Source organism: Leptonychotes weddellii, chromosome 4 (genome assembly GCF_054177405.1).
Source record: "Leptonychotes weddellii isolate Sample4059 chromosome 4, ASM5417740v2, whole genome shotgun sequence".
Classification (NCBI taxonomy): Eukaryota; Metazoa; Chordata; class Mammalia; order Carnivora; family Phocidae; genus Leptonychotes; species Leptonychotes weddellii.
Window position 1 is genome coordinate 170,600,765 of NC_138372.1, and position 17,777 is coordinate 170,618,541.

A 17,777-nucleotide genomic window follows, 5' to 3' on the forward strand; every position below is an offset into this window, starting at 1 on the left:
ATTTTCTAATTGGATTGTTTTGTTTTTACTGCTGAGTTTTGAGTCCTTTATGTGAGCCAGAGAGAAGTCCTTTGGTCTGTGATTTGCAGACATGCTCTCCAGTCAGTAGCTTGGCTTTTCACCCTCTTCACAGGGTTTTCGTGGAGCAAAAGTTCTTTTTTTTTTTTTTTAAGATTTTATTTATTTATTCATGAGAGACAGAGAGAGAGAGAGAGGCAGAGGGAGAAGCAGGCTCCCAAGGAGCAGGGAGCCCGATGCGGGACTCGATCCCAGGACCCTGAGATCATGACCCGAGCCGAAGGCAGACGCTTAACCATCTGAGCCACCCAGGCCCCCGAGCAAAAGTTCTTAATTGCGGTGTGGTTCAAGTTGTCATTTAGGGACAGCGCTTTTGGTGTCCAGTCTGTAGAAACCGTGTGGCTTCACCTTTACCACTGAGATGCACAGTGCAGCTGGGGTAGCGATAAAGATGAGTTTTTTCACCTGTGCCTGTCCAGTTGACCCAGCTCCATTGTTGGAAAGGTTCTTTTTCTGCTGCTCTGCACGGTCATAAATTGAGTGTCTACACTTAGTGGATTTGTTTCTGGACTCTCTTCTATTCCATGGTCTGTTTACCCCCAAGCCAATACCTCAGAGTCTTACTTACCAATCTTTATATTAAGTTCTGTTATGGAATAGTGTAAGTACTTCAGATTTGTTCTTTTTTAGGATTGTCCTGACTGTTCTTGGCCTTTTGCATTTCACATAAAATGGAGAATAAGTTTTGTGAGTTTCAAATACAGCTACTGTGTTTTGGTTGGGATTGCATTGGACCTTCGGTAAGCTGGGGAGAAATGACATTCTGCCAGTTCTGAGGCTTGTGGCCCATGAGCATGGTGGATCCTGTTATTCGCCAGGTCTTCCCTCATGCTTTTAAAAAAGGTTTTGTGGTTTTCTGTGCATAGGTCTTGTGCCTCTTTTGTTAGACTTATAACTAGACATTAATGATTTTGGATACTATTGTATTTCTATAAACAGCATAGTAATGTTTCATTGTCTAGTTGTTGCTAGTATTTGTAAATACAATTATTGTTTACATTGACCTTGTATCTGCCAGTATTGGTCTGTTTTAATTAATCCTAATAGCTTTTTTATAGGATCATTCAGGTTTTTATCATACACAATGTCATTTGCAAATAATGAATTTTTTATACCCTTCCTATCCTTATTCCACTTATTTCTTTTTCTTGCCCAGTTGCATTGGCTAGAACCTTAGTACAAATATGAATAGAAGTAGTGATAGCAAACGTCCTTGTCTCATCCAGTACCATTTGTTGTTTTTCAGATTAGGTTGGGATAATCATTGTGCTGATGGGAAGTACCCAGAGGCAGGAGGGAGCTGATGCTGGGAGACAGGGGTTCTGGAGGGGTCCTGGGGACATGGGTCCGGGTCCTTGCAGTGGGATGAAGCATTGTGGGGGAGGTGGGGAGTAGTGGCAGATGGATTGTTCGAGTAGGTGGATATCCTTGTCTGATGGCTTCTGTCTTCTCATGAAACATGTCAGCAGCTGAGCATGAAAATAAGGGAGAAGAGGCAAAGGAAGCTGTAAGATTTCTCAAAGAATTAGTGCCATTGAGTGTGTGGGGTATCCTGATTGGATAGGGGCCACCAAATGTGCGGTGACCCAATCCGGTGGAGGCCGGCCCCATGGGTGAGGCAGAACAAAGAGTTTATTGAATACACTGCAGGGGAGCAGTGGGTGGGCAGGACAGCACGAGGGACAGGGAGGGAGAGACTATCTGCCAGGAGGCGGGCGTGCGGGGCTGCAATTAAAGGGGGAAAGTGAGGAGGTATGGGAATGTAGGGAATTTTCCTTTTTTGGTACCCGTGTCCGGGTGTAAGTGGCCCATTGGGCAGCTAGGGCTTATGGCTATTTTGGGGTGGGTCACCTGATCGGCCTGTTTGTATTCAGCCAGGGGGCTGGGGGTGACTGTGGGCCCTCTACCTTCTCCAGGTTTCCATGGCTCAAGTTGGCTGCCTAAAAGCGGCCTCTACAGAGTGGGCCCCGCACTTCTCTGAGGTGTGGTCTTTAGTCTGTGGCTCTGCTGGTTCATTCAGAGTTGGGGCAGTCGTGCTGGACAGGCTGGGGTTCCCACCTGCGCACAGTAAAGCAGGAGCGGAGAGCACAGCTTGAAGCTGAAGGTGAGGGCATGACGGTGTGGGGGCTCCGGAGTGCTGGGGTCAGCATCTGCAGGACTGAGCTGGGGGGGTAGGTGATGATCTGAGAATGGGGTGTTGAGAGGAAATGCCAGAGTAGGGGTGAAGGGGGACAGTTACAGATGGTGACAGGGTCAAGGGCATAACTGGGGCAGAGGACGAGGTCATTGGCAGGAAGAAAAGGTCAAGACTGAGGAGCAGGGAGTTGAAGGGTGGTCACAGGAAATTGAGACCACCAGGAATTCAGACCTGGCGCAGCGATGGGGCGATGCCCACAGCAAGGGCTGGTGTTGGTGGTGGGCACAGCGGATGGCTGGTGTCAGCTGGGACTCCTGCAAAGAGGAGTGGGGAAGGGGCTGCAGGCCATAGTGAGGAACAGGGCAGATGGGTACCCCTTTCCAGGCCAGGGGGCTGAGGTAGTTTCAGAATTGGGGAATCAAGAGCAGGGTCAGAAGTCCTCTTGTTGCTGCTTCTCTGATCAAGCCTGTCTCTTCCTTCCTTCCCAGCTCAGCCAGGTTCTCAGGAGGTGGGGCCCCCACCGTGTCCTTGCCAATTCTCCATGGGGGGACCTCTGCTGAGCTCGCAGTGGTCTCTGTATCCTTCTCTTTTAAAAACACAGGAAGGGGGCGCCTGGGTGGTTCAGTCATTGGGCATCTGCCTTCGGCTCAGGTCATGATCCCGGGGTCGTGGGGTCGAGGCCCCCCCCCCGCCCCGAATTGGGCTCACTGCTCCTCGGGAAGCCTGCTTCTCCCTCTCCCACTCCCCCTGCTTGTGTCCCTCTCTCGATGTGTCTCTCTCTGTCAAATAAATAAATAAAATAAAATCTTAAAACACACACACACAGAGGAGGGCTCGTTCTTTGAAAAGGGTCACCTGGGCAGTGGGAGGTACACCCGCGAGGCGGTGTCTTGACACTGTACTTAGTTCAAAGCCTTTTCCATTTCCCTGGATGCCCAGGTGCATCCTCAAGGCTGGCGCCCTGGGCCTCTGTGGCCCAGCCACATGTGCTGTCCAGGCTCGTGTCCTGCTAATTATTAGGGACTTGGTATCTAACTGGATGTTTTCAATGGGATCTGTGTCCTTTGTCCCGTGAGCTGTTGCATGGTCCCATCATGATTGACCTCAGGACCACTTTGTCGTGTTTATCGTACATGTTTTGCCCAGCTGATCATCTGTTTTCTGGTTTTGTAGGCTTTGTTTTGTTTTGCCCCTCAGTGCAGACATTTTGAAGATCTAGTGCAACTGGATTTGTCAGTTTTCCTTTTCGTTTCTGGATTTTGTGTCATGTTTAGAAAGGCTTTCCCCTGTGCTGGGATCAGACAGATATTTTTCCCTTCTTCCTGATATCCCTGCGGCTTTATTCTTCCTTATGGCTGTGTCTCTGATGAGTCTGGAGTGGGATTTTTTTTTTTTTTTAAGATTTTATTTATTTTGGTGGGGGAGCAGAGGGTGAGGGAGAGAATCTCCAGCAGACTCCACGCCAAGCACAGAGCTCTACGTGGGGTTCGATCCACAACCCTGAGATCATGACCTCAGCTGAAATCAAGAGTCGGATGCTTCACCAACAGAGCCACCCAGGTGCCCCTGGAGTTGATTTTGGGGTGAGGAGAGAGGTAGATCCTATCCTGTTTTTCTGGGCGCTTCCCTGCCATCTGTAGCCACGCATTGAAGTGGTGCTCCCTGGTGGCCCTGTGTGGCCCTACTGTGCCCCCTACAGTGGCCACCCTAGTCCTCCCATGTGCATCTCTGTTGGCCCCTCTCCTGGATGCTCTGTCCTGGGCTTCCTGGTGCCAGTTTGCCCAGGGCACTGCTCAGACCTACTTCCAAGGGCCCTCCTTCGTCTCTCTTCTGCTCACTTGCCCTTTCCCTGCATCTGACAACCTGTCCCATCCTCATCCTGTTACTCTTGTCTTCTCCTATCCACTCCCTCCTGGGTAGGTGTGTGGGTCCCTGTGCCTCTTCTGTGAAGTTGCTCTCACCCCCCATCTGATCACATCAGTCATTTGTCTGAAAGCTTCTGTGGCTCCCACAGCCTGTGGGTAGAGTCCAGCTCCTCAGCTGGGGACAGAAGATGCTCCTGGAGCTGACTGTGGCACATGCTGTCCTTGCTGGTTCGGACCTGATAGCCAACAGGAGTGCTGACACCTGTTCTCCCAGAACAGAGAGCTCTTACAGGTTAGAGCCTAGAAGAGGGTTACCTTGCATGGCTCCCAAGTCCAACAGAAGTGACCCAAAGTGTGCATTCCCCATCCGTCTGCCTCTCTGAACCCCACTGTGACCACTTCTGGTCTTTTTGTGTCTTTCTTGTGTTTCTTAGGTACATAAAAATGTATGTTCTTATTTTATTCCTTCTTTACACAAAAGGTAGTGTACCATAAACAGACTTTATATCTTTTTTCTTCACTGAACAGCACTTTTTTTTTTTAAGATTTATTTATTTGGGTGCCTGGGTGGCTTAGTCAGTGAAGCGTCTGCCTTCAGGTCAGGTCATGATCCCAGGGTCCTGGCATTGAGCCCCACATTGGGCTCCCTGCTCAGCGAGGAGTCTGTTTCTCCCTCTGCTCCTCACCCCTGCTCATGCTCTGTCTCTCTCAAATAAATAAATAAAATCTTTTTTCTTTTAAAGATTTTATTTATTTATTTGACAGAGAGAGCGGGGGAGAGCAGGAACAGAGATAGAGGGAGCAGGGGGAGAGGGAGAGGGAGAAGCAGGCTTTCCGCGGAGCAGGGAGCCCGATGCGGGGCTCGATCCCAGGAACCTGGGATCATGACCTGAGCCGAAGGCAGATGCTTAACAACTGAGCCACCCAGACGCCCCTCAAATAAATAAATAAAATCTTTAAAAAGAAGACAACCAAGAATTATTTATCTGAGAGAGAGAGAGCGCACGTGTGAGTGGGAGGAGGGGCGGAGGGAGAGGGGGAATCCCAAGCCGACTGCACTGAGCATGGAGCCCGACGTGGGGCTCAATGCCACAGCCCCGAGATTGTGATCCGAGCTGAAATCAAGAGTCAGGTGCAACCAACTGAGCCTCCCAGGTGCCCCTGAACAAACACTATTTCTTAGCGACCATTCCATGATGGTGCACAGGAAGCTCTTCATAAGCCCCTCGGGTCTTACTTAGTTAGGCCCTGTGACAGACAGAAAGGTCATTTGCAGTGTTTTCTGTCATAAAGGCTGTTGGAACAGGGGCCAGCCCTGGGGGGCTGCTGGTGAGCGCGCCCGGGGGGGTGGCCGCTCTGTGCTCCGCCGCTGCCCCCGTGGGGGGGTGCCCGGGGTAGCGCCCGCAGGTCCGCACCTGCTGCTCTCAGAGCATGCCCTGGGAGGTCCGGCTGTGGGCTTGCAGCTCCGGTGCCTCCTTCCTTCTCCTCACGGGTGCCGGGCCTGGCCTCGCTCACTGATGCACATCCTGCTCCTCGGCGGACGGTAGGGCCTGTCCTCAGTCCCCTCCCGTCCCCCGTCCCTGCCCCCAGTGCAGAGTCGAGTAGAGCAAGGGAGCTGGGAGGGAGGAGAGCTTGTTGAGTGACCGGAGCAAGCACGCCAGTCAAGGGGGTGGGGCTGCCTCTTCACAGCCTGGCGCTGTCATGTCTTAGGGTCTCTGGGCATCTGGTCCTTCCCTGACTGGGTGGTGCGGGCCATGGGGCACCTCGGGCCTGAGCTTGTCCACTCCATAGCTGCACCGAGCTGTGCCAGGCCTGGCCCCCCGACCAAAGGCTCCTCTTGCAGGGGCCAGCACGTGGTTAGGACAGGGACTGTGCCCTTAACAAGCTTGTCCTCTAGTGGAGGAGACAGGCCAGGACAGATAGTGCCCTTGTGCCTGGTGTCCAGTGCCCAGCCTCCGCTGCTCGGGAAGCTGCCATGGGGCACGTGTGCCCGCGGGGGTCTGGGTCCTTGGTGGGATGGGAGTCTTCCAAGGTGAGCCAGTCGGGAGTGGGGGAGGGTGAGCACATGGGATAGGTGCTAGGGGTGAGCCCTGGAATGGGGGCCGGGCTCCGGGGGCCCTTGCTGCGTGTGAGTCCTGCATCACCCTCTGTTTGCACTGATGGATAAACCTATGTCTCTGGGACGCCCGCCCTAACTTGGGCAGTGTCAGCTCTGCATCAGGTTTCAGGGAGGGGTCACAGCACCTCACCCACAGCATTCAGATGACCTGACCTTGTTACTCTGTAGAATGGCAATATGTACTTTCCCAGAGTGAGGGGTGTCTAGAGATTTTCTCATTTTTTGCTATTGTAGATAATGCTGCAAATAAAACCAGCTCTTTTGATTGCAAGTTATAGGAGCCTACTCCAAAAAGCCAAGCACAGCTTCACATTTGGGGGGTGGGAAGTCCCCAGAACCAGAGGGAAGGCGGGGGGTGGGCCTGCTTGGGCCTGATGCAGCCTGGGCTGCCCCAGGTTCCATCCTCAATCTTTTCCTCTCTCTGAACAAGGCCATGGGTGAGTAAAGCGACACCGCCCCTCCCAGGCTCCGGGTTCTCGTTACACCGTCGCTAATCCTCACACAGGGGATACTAGGGTGGGCATGAGGGGTGATGTGGTGGAGTGGTTAACAGGGGACTTTGGATGTAGGCATGGCTTCAGTTTCCCTGTGTAGCAAATGGGATAATGACAGAGACCTGCTGGGAGGCTGTGACATTGGGTGTCGCAGGAGCATGGATCTGTTCCTCCTGGGCTGGGGTCTGGGGACTGGGCCTCCGTCCCAGAAGCCAGGGGCCCCAGCAGCACTCTCAGCACAGTCTTTGGGGATGACCCAGGGCTGTGGCCACTGTCCTTCCAGGAGGCTGCTCCCACCTCAGTCCCATACTCTTGTGCAGCTTACATGGGCTCGGAGCTGAAACCTGGAAAAAATCGCCCAGATTTTCTGTTTGACATTCCAGCCAGACTTGGGGGAAGGATTTGTGAACAAGGTGGGAGAGGCCCTGCTTACCACCCCCTGCCCCTCTGTGGCCTGGGTGTGGTGCACTGGCCATTCCGTGGGACCCCACTATGTCATCTTGGCCTTGGTGGCTCAGTTGAGGGTTGAGTCTTTCACTTCTGGTGGGCTTTTCCTGGACTGTGGCTGGGAGGAGGCAGCTGAGTGAGGCCTGGGGAAGGATGTCAGCTGGGGCCCAGGGGCCTGGGGCCCAGAAGGCTTAGGGCTGAGCCTGGAGGGGCCACCCCTCAATGGAGACTGTCCTGGGATCGGGCGTCCACTGCGGTGTTTCCCTGGCACTCCCAGGGTTACCTTAGGGTCACCTTGGGCTCAGAGAAAGTCATCAGCAGCCCAAGGACCTGCCCAAAGTTACAGGGAGACTGCCCTTAGGCATCTTCCAGCAAGGAGCACTGCTACAGGGGCCCAAAGCAGACCCAGGGCTTCAGGAGGGTGGGCCCACCAGAGTCAGGGGCTGAGGGCCCGAGTAAGCTGCCACAGCCCAAACCAGGAGACCAGCGTCTCCACTGTGGGCTGGCCAGGATTCTTCCCATTGTGGCTGGGTTGGGGGAGGGGATGCTGAGGCTCTCCAGATCCTGCTTCGTGATGAATTTTCATGGATGGCCTTCAAAATGAGTAAACCAAAAGGCACGTAGAGCTGCTTGCTCTTTTTGATTGTTTTCTGGAGGACATGGGCATCAGAACCTCTTTTAATCCATAAAGTGCTGTGGACGACACCTTCTAAATCTGGCTGAACTTAACACAGTCAGGTGGGGCTTTGCTGCCGGCGCCCGACTTTAAGAAGTGAAACATCCTGTGACCCTGTGAGCCCACTCTGCCGGGGAGCCTGGGCCTGGGGGTCCCCTCCCCTTGCCACGGCTGGAGACGGAGTGCCTTGCTCCTTGCTTATGGTCCCTTGGGGTGGGTTGTTCAGGTCAGCTCTCCTGGAAGGCCCGGAGAGGTGAAGGTCACACCTTGTGTGTGGGGTTGCCTGCTCCCTGGGGGTGGAGAGGGGCTGGAGGGGAGGGGGCTGTGAGCGGCTAGGAGGGAAGGAGAGGCTTGCAGAGTGGGTGAGGCTCTGCCATGCCCTGCGTTTGCAGTTTGTAGCCTGCACAGCCCTCAGGGCAGTTCCGGGAGTGCCCAAGGAGAAGGTGACCTTGTGCAGTGCATCCTGGGGGCAGGCGGGTCAGCGATGCCGTGGAGGACCAGGGCCTTGAGAGGCTTGCAGAAAACAGCTCCCAGAGGCTGGCACCTGGGCCCTGGAGAGGCAGCCTCACGGGGAAGGCCCGCAGCCCGCGCAGCCCTCCTTGCTCCCTGCTCTGAGCCGCGCTGCCCTTTCTGGGAACCCTGAGTGTGTGAGCCAGAGCGGGGGTGGGGCAAGCGCCCCTGCCAGGAATGTTGTCCAGCAGTGCTGACTGTGGGCTGGAGATGGGCCTCGTCGGGGTGGGGCAAGCCATCTCACCTGCGGGCCTGCCCCACCTGGAGCTGGCCTTGACAAGCTTCCCATTCCTCCTCCACAGGCTAGTGGGAGCCACCTGCTGTCTGCAGCCTGACCAACTGCTCTTCAGAAGGAGGCACTCCGGAGACACGGCTGCCAGGCCTGCCGTGCCCTTGGCACCCTGGCTGCTCAGACAGTCTCACTGCTGGGCACTGGGGGCCGAGACCGCAGGACTCTGAGGGCACACCCTGCCCTGGCGTCTCTGTGGCTAGGGCGCCGCCCTCTGGCCACACCTCCCTGTTAGCACTGATGCACTGACCCTGGAAGACTGATGAGAGAGGGGAGGGAAGGCCAGGCCATGGCTGCTCCCAGACCCCAGCCAGGATCCTGAGGTCTGGGGGGGGAGGGGGCTTCCAGAACTCCCAAGGGCTCCCAGGGGCCTCTGCTCATTGCCTTGCCCTCCCTTCGCCCTCACTGAAGTGCTGGGACACGGCAACGTTGTTATCTGGGTAATTAGCTTCAGACCCTGGACTGAGGCTGGCCAGGGCCTGGGCTGCTTCCCACAGGCTGCGCACCCTGACCGCAAGAGGGAGGTGAGGCCCTGCCCGCTGAGCAGCCGAGGTGTCAGGGCTCTTGAGAGGCAGGCTGTGGGCACCCTCCCACCCAGAAAGGTGCCCTTTCTGCCTGGGGCCCCTGTCCCTCAGGACTGCCTGGTCCTGGTCACGGCGTGGGGCCTTGTGACCTAGCCTTGCCCGGGGCAGAGGGCACCTCCAAGCCTCAGGGAGGGGATGCCCCCACGGGTGCTGGTCCAGCCTGCTGCCCCACTCCTGAGGCCCAGTCTGGCCCCTGTGCTCCCCGGTCTGGTGCCCCGAGCCACCCCCCCGGCAGGTAGCCCCCGCCATGGCCGAGCACCTGGATCTGCTGGCAGAGATGCCCATGGTGGGCAGGATGAGCACGCAGGAGCGGCTCAAGCATGCACAGAAGCGGCGTGCCCAGCAGGTGAAGATGTGGGCCCAGGCTGAGAAGGAGGCCCAGGGCAAGAAGGGCCATCGGGAGCAGCCATGGAAGGAGGCAGCCCGTGGCAGGCCACAGAAGCGGGTCCTCTTCCCTCCCAGTGTCACCCTTCTAGAGGCTGCTGCCCGAAATGACCTGGAAGAAGGTGAGCGTGGCTGAGCCCCGGGGCACAGTGCCATCCTGTGGAGGCCCAGGGGCTGGCCTGGCATCCTCAGGGGCATGCTCTAAGTGGCGGGCCACCTGAGGCTAGCCCGTGATGGGGCAGCATGCACAGGGTGCTGCTGCAGGGGTGAGGCTGACGGGGGGTTGAGCAGGGGCATCGGGCAAGCCCACAGGAGCCTGGACAAGTGCCCAGGGCTTCGTCAGGTGGGCTGGGAGTGGGTGCTGGGCGATGATCAGGAGAGTCCTGGCCACCACCTGCTTGGGTCCTCAGTCTCCACCTCTGTAAAGGAGGACGGTAGCGCCCCACCTCAGCAGGTTAGAGCGCGGGGGCAGGGGCCCCCCACAGGCCAGCCCCCTTGACACCTGCCTCAGGCCCCCTCTTTGACTTCTTCCTCCCCATCAGGACCTTCCTGGCTAGATGACAGGCCTGAGCTTTTGGCAGGCTCCTCATTCCTCCCCGGCAACCCTGTGTGCTCACAGCCCCTCTCTCTCCTGGAGAGGCTCTGGAGGGCTCTTCCTGCTTTCCTCCAGGGCAGAGGCTGGGGTGCAGAGGGCAAGGAGGGGCGGGCAGTGCCTCAGGGCAGGGAAAGTAGAGGAGGGTGTGGTGGGCGTGCCGCAGGCCATGGCTGTGGGAAGGAGGGTGAGTCCTCCTGTTGCCTGTGGGGCACAGTCTGAGAGGGCCAGGCCGTCAAGGAGGTCCACGGTGACCTTGGCGACAGCCTGGGCCCACTGAACGATGAGGACAGGGACTAGCTCTGCTGAGGGGAGACCCTGGAGGGGACAGGCCTGGATGCCTTGGGCCCACACTGCGGGCCTGCTCTGGGCTGGGGCATGTGTAGGGTTCAAACGCTCTGCTAGTGGAAAAGGCTTGGGGGAGCATGGGACCCAGTGAGGGTATTGTTGGGGGAGGGTGCCAGAACCCCGGCCGGGGACTGTCCTCAGGAGCCTGAGGCTTGGAGTGTCGGGATTCAGGGGGATGGGTCCTGCTTGATGCTGGAGGCAGGAGCATGCTGTGTATGTGGACTTGGGGCAGACAGAGACCCAGTGCCCGGCTCTTGAGCCCTCAGCCTGGGCTCGGGGGTCCCTCTGGCCCCCTGCACCTCTGTCCTCCTCGGTATTCCCTGCTCCCAGCTGCAGCACAGCGGTCAGCCCGGGTACCCTCAGGTACCCTGCACCCCGACTAGAACAGTGTTGGCCTGTGGCCGGACCTCTCTCTGCGCTCTTACCACACTCCCTCCTCCCCCTTCTCACAGTCCGCCAGCTCCTTGAGAGTGGGGTCAGCCCCGACCTGGCCAATGAGGATGGCCTGACGGCCCTGCACCAGGTCAGCCATGCCGGGCGGGGAGGGGGTGGGAGAGGAGGGGGCGCTGGCCTGGGCTCTGGCACTCAGGCTCTGTGGTTTGTAGAGCTGCATCGATGACTTCCGGGAGATGGTGCAGCAGCTCCTAGAGGCTGGGGCCAAGGTCAATGCCTGCGACAGTGAGAGCTGGACACCCCTGCATGCTGCGGCCACCTGTGGCCACCTGCACCTGGTAGAGCTGCTCATTGCCCGGTAGGGCCCCGTCAGTGTGGCCAGAGTGGGCGTTTGTATCAGGAAGGGGCTGCAGTTGGGTCAGGAGAGGCAGGACCTTCCTTGCAGACAGGAGTTCATCCTGAGACACAGCCCAGGTGTCTCCTCTGCAGGAAGCATGCTTGGCCCTTGCTTCATGTGTTTCCACTCACCTTTGCTTACCCTGACTTCACCCTGGCATGGAGATCAGGGCCTGGGCAGAGGCTGCAGACACAAGGGAATGAGCATGTACTCGGAGAAGTGTGGTGGTTCTCCTGGGCGCATCCTCCTGCCAAGCCCCCTTAGGAGTTTGGGAACTCCTCGAGGGTGGGCCTTGGCCTCTAGCTCTGGTCTCCCTGGGGTCTGACCGACATGCCCTTCTGGCCAGAGTGATGAGGGCAGCACTGGCAAAGACGGAGGGGGCACCTGGCCATGGACGGGGCCTTTGACAAGGAGGCTGGAGCAGGGCAGGGCTTCTTGGTGAACGGGAGGGGTGGTCGGCTTTACCAGCGTCCAGGAACTCCCCCCACTGCCACGGCCCCTCAACTCTGACCCCCACAGCAGAACAGATGGTCAGGGGCTCAGGCTCTCCTTGGTGTGGTCTAGGTGCTGATGGTGGGTGTGTGGGTGGTTGGCAGTCTCTTCCCTTCACACACACATGCTGTAGAGTGGGCACCCACCTTTGTGTTCTGCGCTCCTCTGCAGCTCCCTGTCCTCCCCCTGGCCGTGCCTCTGCTTGAGCCTTGTTCCCTGCAGCTCTCTCCTGGCATCCAGGCTCTCCTCCTTCCTCTACTTTTTGCTCCCTGAGGCTCCTAGAGTCCTGGCACCCCCTCCTGGCTGGTGGGCCCACTGTGTGGGTTGACAGGGGTGCATGGGTGTGGAACCTGGAGCTCAGACACGGGTGGAGACTGGGGGGTGGCCTAACTGGCTTGAGGGCAGGATCCAGAGCTGAGGGGCATCAGGGGCCTGGGCCGCCTCCATCTGTGACCCGCACTGTCCTGGAGAGCAGCCCCAGGCTGAGGGCCTCCGCAGAGGGTGGACTAGAGGCCTCCCTGGGAGAGAAAGGCTCTGTGGCCAAAGCCCCTGTCCATTCTTCTTGCAGTGGTGCCGACCTCCTGGCCGTCAACACTGATGGGAACATGCCTTACGACCTCTGTGAGGATGAGCAGACGCTGGACTGCCTGGAGACAGCCATGGCCAGTAGCGGTGAGTGGGACCCCGCTCGCCCACGCAGGGTGCCTGGGGCGCCAGCTGAGCTCGCTGCCCTTCAGGCGTCACCCAGGACCGCATTGAGGGGGCCCGGGCGTTGCCAGAGCTGTGCATGCTGGACGACATCCGCAGCCTGCTGCAGGCGGGAGCCGACATCGATGGCCCCCAGGACCATGGGGCCACACTGGTGAGGATGGGCCACGTGAGGTGCAGGTGGGGAGGCTGCTGCTGGAGGGGCACGGCGGGGACTCAGGGCTGAGCGCTTTGCCCGTAGCTACACATCGCGGCCGCCAGTGGGTTTGGCGAGGCAGCTGCCCTGCTGCTGGAACACCGGGCCAGCCTGAGCGCCAAGGACCAGGACGGCTGGGAGCCGCTGCACGCTGCAGCCTACTGGGGCCAGGTGAGTGCGGGGTGGGGGGCGGCCGGCCCGGCGGGGGCGGGGCTGCCCTGGCTCCTGGCCCCGGGCCCTTCAGCAGCCCGGGCTCCCCGGCCCTCAGGTACATCTGGTGGAGCTGCTCGTGGCACACGGGGCCGACCTGAACGGGAAGTCTCTGACGGGCGAGACGCCTCTCGGTGAGCTGGGGCCGCCTCTGCCAGTGTAGAGGGTGGGTGAGAGGGCACCGCTGACCCCCCGCCCACTTCTCCTAGACGTGTGCGGGGATGAGGAGGTGCGGACCAAGTTGCTGGAGCTGAAGCACAAGCACGACGCGCTCCTGCGCGCCCAGGGCCGCCGGCGCTCTCTGCTGCGCCGCCGCACCTCGAGCGCGGGCAGTCGAGGGTGAGCGCCCGTGGCCGATCCTAGTGTCTCGCCCTGGCCGGCAGGCAGCCCGCCCACACCCCCACCTCCCCCCGCTCTGCCCAGCCCTGGCCCCTGCTGACGTGGCTGCAGAGTCCGCAGGGCGAGTGGCACCCGCCCCCCACCCTCATTGTGCCCTCCCGCAGGAAGGTGGTGAGGAGGGTGAGCCTGACCCAGCGCACCAGCCTGTACCGCAGGGAGCATGCCCAGGAGGCCATCGTGTGGCAGCAGCCACCGCCCACTAGCCCAGAGCCGCCCGAGGAGGACGAGGATGGCCAGACGGACGCGGAGCTGCGACCCGTGCCCGACGAGGTGAGCCCCCCGCCGTCCACCTCCAGCATGGTGGCTGTGGGCCTGGGCGCTACCCTCTGTGTGTGGCCTGACCTCGGCGCCTCATTTCTCCCACCACCCTGGGCCCAGTGCAGCAAGCTCATTTCTGCCCCCTGACTCCCATCCAGCCAGGGGCCCACGGCGGCCAAGGGAGGCCGGAGAAGGCCTTCCTGATGGCCTCTGAGGCCCATGCTTCCCCAGCAGGACGACGACCCCGAGTCGGCCAGGCCGCACAATGGCCGAGTTGGAGGCACCCCAGGGCAGCACCTGCACTCCAAGCGGCCGGACCGGAGCATCTCCTACCAGCTGAGCCCCCTGGAGAGCAGCACCCCCGATGCCCTGGTCCGGGCCAAGGCCCACCACACGCTGGCAGAGCTGAAACGCCAACGAGCCGCTGCTAAGGTGCAGCATCCCCTGCCTGAGGGACGTGAGGCCCCTGAGCCTGGCTTGCCTGCGGACGCCGAGAGCCCCCAGCCGGAGTGCAGCTCCGGGGCTGGTGGAGACCCGCCCCTGCTGAAGCTCACAGCACCCTCAGAGGAGGCCCCCATGGAGAAGAGGCCCTGCTGCCTGCTCATGTGAGGGGCTGGCACCCAGAGTCCCAAAGTCCTGTTGTCAGGCCCCGCTGGAGGCTGCCGCGGGGCCCCTGCTCTGGAGACCCCGGTGTGTGCCCTGGTGCTGCTGCTGGGGGATAGCGCGTGCAGGGCCTCCCCTGTTCCCCTCATCCGAGGGTGCCAGCTTCCTTGCTCAGGGATGAACCCCTGGCAGAAGCCCTCCTGGGGGGGTTACCTGGCTGCAGAGACCTAGTTTCATCGTATGACTCTTGATAAAGGGCTGTTCTGCCACCTGCCTTGTGTGTGTGTCAGCAGGGCCCCTGTCCTGAGAGTGGGGAGCTGTTGTGTTGCTGCTTCTGGATGTGCCTGTCCCTCTTCCGGGGGCCTGTAGGGGCTTGCTTGTGGCTGCCTGGCCCTGCGTGGGAGTGAGGCCCCCGGCCGCGGGGCAAGAAGCCTGGCCTGCACTGCAGCCTGCCTCCCTGCCTTCCCAGTCTCCTGGAGGCTCCTCTGTAACTCCTTCCTTTCCTGGGAGGAGCCGGGAGCTCCGGAAGGACATTCCTTGGGAGTCAGGGCTGGGGGTATCCATGCCAGAGGGGCAGGGATCCTGGCTTGGAAGGGGAGGGGGCTTTCCACAAGACTCTTGAGCCGCAGAGAGGAGAATCCGTACAAGGCTGGAGTCAGGAACCTCCCTGGGGGAAGAGTCCCCCGTTGCTGGCATGTAGCCCTGGTCCTGGGGCCTGGCTGCCAGCCTCCAACTGGGCTGGCAAAGGGGGCCAGTGGTTGGCAGCCCAGATTCTGAGCCGGCTGGGCACAATGTGTCAGGGTGACAGGGGCCCCTTAGGGGCCTCAAGTGGGAGGGCTGGGGGCACTGCTAGCTCATTTGTCCATAGTGGGCAGCTCTGCATGGCCACCAGTGCTGGTCACCTTCCCCTCCCCAGTGGGTACTGACCCAGTCAGCCCCGTGTCTGCAGGGCCCACCCTTTCCTGAGCATCATTGGTTGGAGGGGTGTTCTCAGCAGGGCTGGGGAGGGCCAGGGGATGGGCCGCAGGTTAAATTTAGTGTGTGGGGCGGTGCAGCCGCCAAGGTCCACCTGTTAACACTTGGGCCTTGCTGCCAGGGGTGGGAGGGGCCTGGCTCTGCCTGGGGCTGGGACCGTATAAACCTGTGCTCTGGCCTGGGCGTGGCATAGGCCGCCCTCAGGCCTGACCAGCTGCCCACAGCCTCTCTGAGGGCTGGCTCCTTGACCTTCCGCTCAGAGTCAGATGTCAGCAGCTGGGGTAGCCACCCCTGGGCATGGCCTATCAGCTCCCTTCAGGGCCTGGGGAGGTGGGGCCCCGAGGGCCTATCACAGCTCGCTTCCCACTATCTCTACCAATCAGGAGCAACAGGGGAGGGGAGCTTAGGTCACCCTGCCTGTGGTGTGGCCCCAAGGGCAGCTCCAGGCTGGCGCATGGTGAAAGGGCACAACGGCAGCCCAGAGCAGCCGAGGTGTCCGAGGGCCCAGAGCCACCCTACCCTGTCATGCAACAACCCAACCCAGAGACTCCGGCCTCCACGAATTGCTGATCTGGGACCAAGGTCCAACCGCAGGGCTCCTGCAGCCTGTGGGCCATGGTTGCCAGCCCAGGAGGGGCTGGCCAGATGGAACCCCGCATCTGAGCTTTCGCTCCCTTCTCCCAGTAACGCCAGGATTCTGTAGAGGCCTGACTCAGTTACCTGGGAGACAGGCCTGCTGGCCCAAGCAAAGATGGGGGGCCTGAGAGGGCTAGGCCTTGGCAGAGCCGTGCTGGGGTAAATCTCCAGGGGCCCCAGCTCCATTTCCCCTGGGGGTTTAGCTCTGCCCAGCTTTGCCAACCCCTCCGGGCACTCAGCGCACTTCCCCTCCCCCAGGCCCAGTCCCTCAGAGCTTCTTGAACCTTCTGTCTGTCCCTACCCCCCATGTAGGTCTCCTGCTCCCCGGTCATGGGGACACTGGGCGGGCACCGGGCCTCGCCCCAAGCCCCGCCTGCCTCCTCATGCCCTCCCTATGGCTCCCTGGGGCAGAGCTGTGCCCAGATGGGTGGGGCGGGGCCCAGCGGCCCCGACTTCTTCTTCAGCCTTTTCTGTCCCTTTCAGTGGGGCCAGCAGGCTGCAGCGAAGAGGGTGCCCTTTACCTTGAGCCCCTCTACCCAGGCTCCCTCTTCCCAGCCCTGGCCCACTGAGTCTGGACCCGGCTTCCCTTATCCCCACTTCTGAATCCTGCCGTGTCCTGACCTTCCTGCCTGGTCTGAGTAGGGTCATGGCCTTGAGGGCAGGTGACCGCAGCCAGGTTGCAATGAACGGGCTGAAGGAGAAGGTGCTGACGCTGGACACCATGAACCCGTGTGTCCGGAGGGTGGAGTACGCAGTGCGCGGTCCCATTGTGCTGCGTGCCCTGGAGCTGGAGCAGGAACTGCGCCAGGTATGGCCCTGGGCCCCGCCACTGCCCTCCAGCTGCACCTGGACAGCTGAGTCAGACCCATTCCCACAGTCACACGGGACAAGGACCTGCCAGAGTGATAGACGGCCCATTCTCACTGCCTGTGCCCCCTCCCTCCCAGGGGGTAAAGAAGCCCTTCACTGAGGTCATCCGTGCCAACATCGGGGATGCACAGGCCATGGGGCAGAAGCCCATCACCTTCCTGCGTCAGGTGAGGCTCAGCATGGCTCTGGGCTCCTCCCCAGTCAGCCCAAGTGCTCTGGCTCAGTGTCCGATGCTCCCAGGTCCTGGCCCTCTGTGTCCACCCTGATCTCCTGAACAGCCCCGACTTCCCAGAGGATGCCAAGAGAAAGGCTGAGCGCATCTTGCAGGCGTGTGGGGGACACAGCCTGGGTAAGTGCCAGTGCCCAAACCGGCCAAAGCCCCAGAGAGGAGCAGGCAGGAGGCCCTCCCAGGGGAGGGGTGGGCTCTGCTGCTGGAAGGGGGCGGAGGTACTCTGGAGGACTGCTAAGGAACCTCTCGGGTCCTCTTCTCCTCCCCGTCCCGCCTTGCCCCCTGGCCCAGGGGCCTACAGCGTCAGCTCCGGCATCCAGCTGATCCGGGAGGATGTAGCTCGGTACATCGAGCGTCGCGACGGAGGCATTCCCTCAGACCCCAACAACATCTACCTGTCCACCGGGGCCAGCGACGCCATTGTGGTAGGCCAGGGCCAGGGCAGGAGGACACCAGGGCTCTTTTTGTGCGGCTGGGCGGACCTTGCTCCTCCTGGCACTGTGGTTCCGGGCGGGGCGGGGAACAGGTGCAATCCCTGTGGGCCCCACCAACCTTGCCTCCCCATCCCTACAGACGGTGCTGAAGTTGCTGGTGGCCGGAGAGGGCCCCACCCGCACAGGTGTGCTCATCCCCATCCCTCAGTACCCGCTGTACTCAGCGGCGCTGGCCGAGCTCAACGCTGTGCAGGTGGACTACTACTTGGACGAAGAGCGCGCTTGGGCACTCGACGTGGCCGAGCTGCGGCGCGCCCTGTGCCAGGCGCGTGGTCATTGCTGCCCACGCGCACTCTGCATTATCAACCCTGGCAACCCCACTGGTGCGCCGCCCATCCCCCCAGCCTTGCCGCTTCCCCCTCCCAGCCGGGGTCATTGCGCTCTCCCTCCCCGC

The 17,777-nt window shown here is 60.3% G+C and overlaps 2 protein-coding genes across 3 annotated transcripts in view; both read left to right on the forward strand.

The window, feature by feature from the left end:
* Positions 1-8,495: 8,495 nt before the first annotated feature.
* PPP1R16A (protein phosphatase 1 regulatory subunit 16A) lies at positions 8,496-14,448 on the forward strand. Of its 2 annotated transcripts, none has more exons than XM_031040720.2 (10): positions 8,496-9,705; positions 10,976-11,046; positions 11,129-11,274; positions 12,374-12,477; positions 12,543-12,667; positions 12,755-12,880; positions 12,978-13,053; positions 13,129-13,258; positions 13,423-13,588; positions 13,808-14,448. In XM_031040720.2, exons 1-10 carry the CDS (start codon positions 9,447-9,449, stop codon positions 14,183-14,185), a joined length of 1,581 nt encoding a protein of 526 aa, XP_030896580.1. In that variant the 5' UTR covers positions 8,496-9,446; the 3' UTR covers positions 14,186-14,448. The 2 variants fall into 2 exon arrangements, with proteins under 2 accessions (XP_030896580.1, XP_006744835.1); XM_006744772.3 differs by having other exon boundaries at positions 8,497-9,705; positions 13,811-14,448.
* A 142-nt stretch (positions 14,449-14,590) lies between these two features.
* Positions 14,591-17,777, forward strand: part of GPT (glutamic--pyruvic transaminase) — a 4,525-nt gene continuing 1,338 nt past the window's right edge. Inside the window, exons 1-5 of the mRNA XM_081817162.1 lie at positions 14,591-16,598; positions 16,738-16,827; positions 16,901-17,009; positions 17,181-17,314; positions 17,463-17,775. Of these exons, the coding sequence (XP_081673288.1) occupies positions 16,437-16,598; positions 16,738-16,827; positions 16,901-17,009; positions 17,181-17,314; positions 17,463-17,775 (808 nt within the window). The 5' untranslated portion in view covers positions 14,591-16,436. The remainder of the gene's footprint in view (positions 16,599-16,737; positions 16,828-16,900; positions 17,010-17,180; positions 17,315-17,462; positions 17,776-17,777) is intronic.

Bases quoted from the DNA above. Each gene is read 5' to 3' on its own strand.
- PPP1R16A (XM_031040720.2), top strand. From the start codon at position 9,447: ATGGCCGAGCACCTGGATCTGCTGGCAGAGATGCCCATGGTGGGCAGG. The intron at 13,259-13,422 runs GTGAGCGCCCGT...GCCCTCCCGCAG, and splicing joins TCGAGCGCGGGCAGTCGAGG to GAAGGTGGTGAGGAGGGTGA. The intron at 13,589-13,807 runs GTGAGCCCCCCG...ATGCTTCCCCAG, and splicing joins TGCGACCCGTGCCCGACGAG to CAGGACGACGACCCCGAGTC.